Source organism: Mesoplodon mirus (assembly GCF_964341445.2).
Source record: "Mesoplodon mirus genome assembly, chromosome: 10".
NCBI lineage: Eukaryota > Metazoa > Chordata > Mammalia > Artiodactyla > Ziphiidae > Mesoplodon > Mesoplodon mirus.
In genome coordinates, this window is record NC_138986.1 from 24753371 (window position 1) to 24757059 (window position 3689).

Sequence of the window (3689 nt, forward strand, 5' to 3'; positions counted from 1 at the left end):
GCCGGGAGGAAGCCAGCATCCGGGGTCAGCGGGGCGGCGCCTGGGCCCGCAGCCTCTGCGCACGTGCCTCCGGCAGTGGGGACTCGGCTGCCCGACCCGGTCCGGTGTGCCCGATGTTCCGGAATCCGTGTTTTTCCGCCGCCCTCCCCGGAGGCTCTCGCTCCGCCCTTCCTGAAATCCCTTATATTAACTGTGGCCAAAGCCCTAAGAAACACAGCTCATTGTTGGCAGCTGCCGGGCGGTCTTGCCGAGCTGTGAGGGCAGCAGAGGGGAAATAAAAGGGAACGGCTCCGATTCTGCCCCAGCGGCCGCTGCAAGACTTCGGCGCCGACTTCGCGACAGCGAGCGCCTTGCACGCCAGAAAGGCCCCCTCTATGTGCTGCTGAGCCGGTCCTGGACCCGACGATCCCGCCCTCGGTCTTCGGAACAGAAATCGCAAGGACGGAAGGTAAGCGCGGCGGGCGAAGCTGGCTGGGGCTTCTGCCAGCCCAGTCCTCCGAGGGCTGGGTTTGCCCGGAGGAAGAGCGTGAGGCGGAGCTGGGGAATAACAACAGGATGTGCAACAACAGGATGAGGAGGGCTGATTTAATGCCTGAAGTTCGCAGCAGAGCTACGGGGCACTTCCTTTATTAGGCGACTTCGGGGAGCAGAGGGGGGTGTGGGCTTGGGTTCCCCGCCCGATCGCAGGGGAAAGGGCTGTTTGTGCAGCGCGCGGCTCTGTTGTGGGTGGCAGGTCTGCCTTGGTGGCGAGCCCGGGTGCACAGGCTCCTAGTGGGATCCTCGGGATGATGATTCGCAGCCGAAGTGCGTCGGGTGAGCATGGGGGCCAGAGCTGAGAAAAAGTGGGGTGCACCGAGGTGGGCGACACGTGTGGCACAGGGCTTACCGTCTGCCCTTTTCACTTTCAGGACTGGAAATGGCAGACCATATGATGGCCATGAACCACGGGCGCTTCCCCGACGGCACTAACGGGCTGCACCACCACCCTGCCCACCGCATGGGTGTGGGGCAGTTCCCGAGCCCCCATCATCACCAGCAGCAGCCCCAACACGCCTTCAACGCGCTAATGGGCGAGCACATACACTACGGCGCGAGCAACATGAACGCCACGAGCGGCATCAGGCACGCGATGGGGCCGGGGACTGTGAACGGAGGGCACCCCCCGAGCGCGCTGGCTCCCGGGGCCAGGTTTAACAGCTCCCAGTTCATGGGTCCCCCGGTGGCCAGCCAGGGAGGCTCTCTGCCGGCCAGCATGCAGCTGCAGAAGCTCAACAACCAGTATTTCAACCACCACCCCTATCCCCACAACCACTACATGCCGGATTTGCACCCTGCTGCAGGCCACCAGATGAACGGGACAAACCAGCACTTCCGAGATTGCAACCCCAAGCACAGCGGCGGCAGCAGCAGCACCCCCGGCGGCTCGGGCGGCAGCAGCACCCCCGGCGGCTCGGCGGGCACCTCGGGCGGCGGCGCGGGCAGCAGCAATAGCGGCGGCGGCAGCGGCGGCAGCGGCAGCAGCAACATGCCCGCCTCCGTGGCCCACGTCCCTGCTGCAATGCTGCCGCCCAATGTCATAGACACTGATTTCATCGACGAGGAAGTGCTTATGTCCTTAGTGATAGAAATGGGTTTGGACCGCATCAAGGAGCTGCCCGAACTCTGGCTGGGGCAAAACGAGTTTGATTTTATGACGGACTTCGTGTGCAAACAACAGCCCAGCAGAGTAAGCTGTTGACTCGATCGAAATCCCGGCGAAAGAAATCAAATCCCCCAACTTCTTCGGTGTGAATTAAAAAACATTCCCTTAGACACAATATCTCACTTTTCAGATCGTGAAAGGTTTGAGAACTTGGAAACAAAGTAAACTATAAACTTGTACAAATTGGTTTAAAAAAATTGCTGCCACTTTTTTTTTTGTTTTTGTTTCGTTTTTGTAGCCTTGACATTCACCTCCCTTATGTAGTTGAAATATCTAGTTAACTTGGTCTTTTTTGTTGTTTGTTTTTACTCCTTATTTCCTCACTTTCTCCAGTGCTCAACTGTTAGATATTAATCTTGGCAAACTGCTTAATCTTGTGGATTTTGTAGATGGTTTCAAATGACTGAACTGCATTCAGATTTACGAGGGAAAGGAAAAATTGCATTAGTTGGTTGCATGAACTTTGAAGGGCAGATATTACTGCACAAACTCTGCCATCTCGCTTCATATTTTTAACTATGCATTTGAGTACAGACTAATTTTTAAAATATGCTAAACTGGAAGATTAAACAGATGTGGGCCAAACCATTCTGGATCAGGAAAAGTCATACTGTTCACTTTCAAGGTGGCTGTCCCCCTCCCCGATATGTACAGACAATAATAGGGTGTGGAATGTCATCAGTGGCAAACATTTCACAGATTTTTATTTTGTTTCTGTCTTCAACATTTTTGACACTGTGCTAATAGTTATATTCAGTACATGAAAAGATACTACTGTGTTGAAAGCTTTTTAGGAAATTTTGACAGTATTTTTGTACAAAACATTTTTTTGAAAAAATACTTGTTAATTTATTCTATTTTAATTTGCCAATGTCAATAAAAAGTTAAGAAATACTTGTTTTCTAGAAGTCATTTGGGGGTGGTTATTCCCTTTGGTGGCTTTCTTTTTTTCTCTTGAACACTTTATTGATGAGAGTAAGCATTCCAGAGGATAAATTACAGGACACTAAAACAGGTCATGATGAGCTTAAAGCTGAGAGCAGGATTTAACATAATTGGCATAATGCTTCATTGTTATCACTGTAACATGCCTCTTGGTGTGGTTTAATCAAAAGCTGTGAAGTTGTCAAAAGAGCATTTTTTTCTTAATTGCCATCATCTTCAAGTGTACTCCAGAGTTTAAAAGGTTTGTAATACTAAATGTTATAAATATTATTTCACAGGGTGGGAGGGGAAAAATCAAGTGTTTCTGGTTATACCTGATTCAACTACTTAAGTGGAGGTAGACTGGAATAAAATACTGGAAGATTGATGAGGATGGCATTAAATATACATCTACCTTTATCTCTAGTGACGAATTTTATTTCTCAGCAAAAGTATGAAAGAGAGGCACACATTTTCTAGCTTAATCTCTGAAAAAGCTTCTGGCTGGTTTAGAGTTCTAAGAAGAAGAGGGGGTGGAATTCCACCTTGAGGCTTTCTATTTTGTTCTCTTATAATATTTAAAATTTACTCAACAAGGTTGACGCAAAGGTCAAATTACAATCTTTACAAGATGTTCCCTCTCAAGCATGCCCTGTTTTCCAGAATTCTGAGCTTTTACTGTTACAGGCATTGGGTGCAAAGGACATGAGGATAAGATCCTTTTTAATTTTACCTGGATGCGTTATCAAGAAGACATAACTACAGTCAAGTAGGTGTCAAGTTTTGCCTTATATAATCAAGCAAAGGAAAAGTAATATTGTTAAAATCTCAAATGATCCCAGTTAGGAGAAAGAATTTTGTTTTCCCTTTCATGTTTTCCTAGCTTATAAGAGCAACACACGGTACACTCATGAAAAAATACGGTCTTGTATATAACCTACTGGAGGAGTACAGAAATGTAGGTTGTGGAAAATCTCACAAGTAATCCTTTAAAAGAGCATTTCATTTAGACTCTAGATTCTAATCTTAAATCCCATATTTCATAATAAAAAAATCAGGAGAG

The 3689-nt window shown here is 48.1% G+C and overlaps 1 protein-coding gene across 1 annotated transcript; it reads left to right on the forward strand.

Moving 5' to 3' along the window:
- Nucleotides 1-210: 210 nt before the first annotated feature.
- Nucleotides 211-3046, forward strand: CITED2 (Cbp/p300 interacting transactivator with Glu/Asp rich carboxy-terminal domain 2). The gene is made up of 2 exons (XM_082634389.1): nucleotides 211-448; nucleotides 909-3046. Exon 2 carries the CDS (start codon nucleotides 917-919, stop codon nucleotides 1736-1738), a length of 822 nt encoding a protein of 273 aa, XP_082490515.1. The 5' UTR covers nucleotides 211-448; nucleotides 909-916; the 3' UTR covers nucleotides 1739-3046.
- The last annotated feature ends 643 nt before the right edge of the window (nucleotides 3047-3689 follow it).

Coding starts and splice junctions, on each gene's coding strand:
- CITED2 (XM_082634389.1), top strand. CDS start 917: ATGGCAGACCATATGATGGCCATGAACCACGGGCGCTTCCCCGACGGC.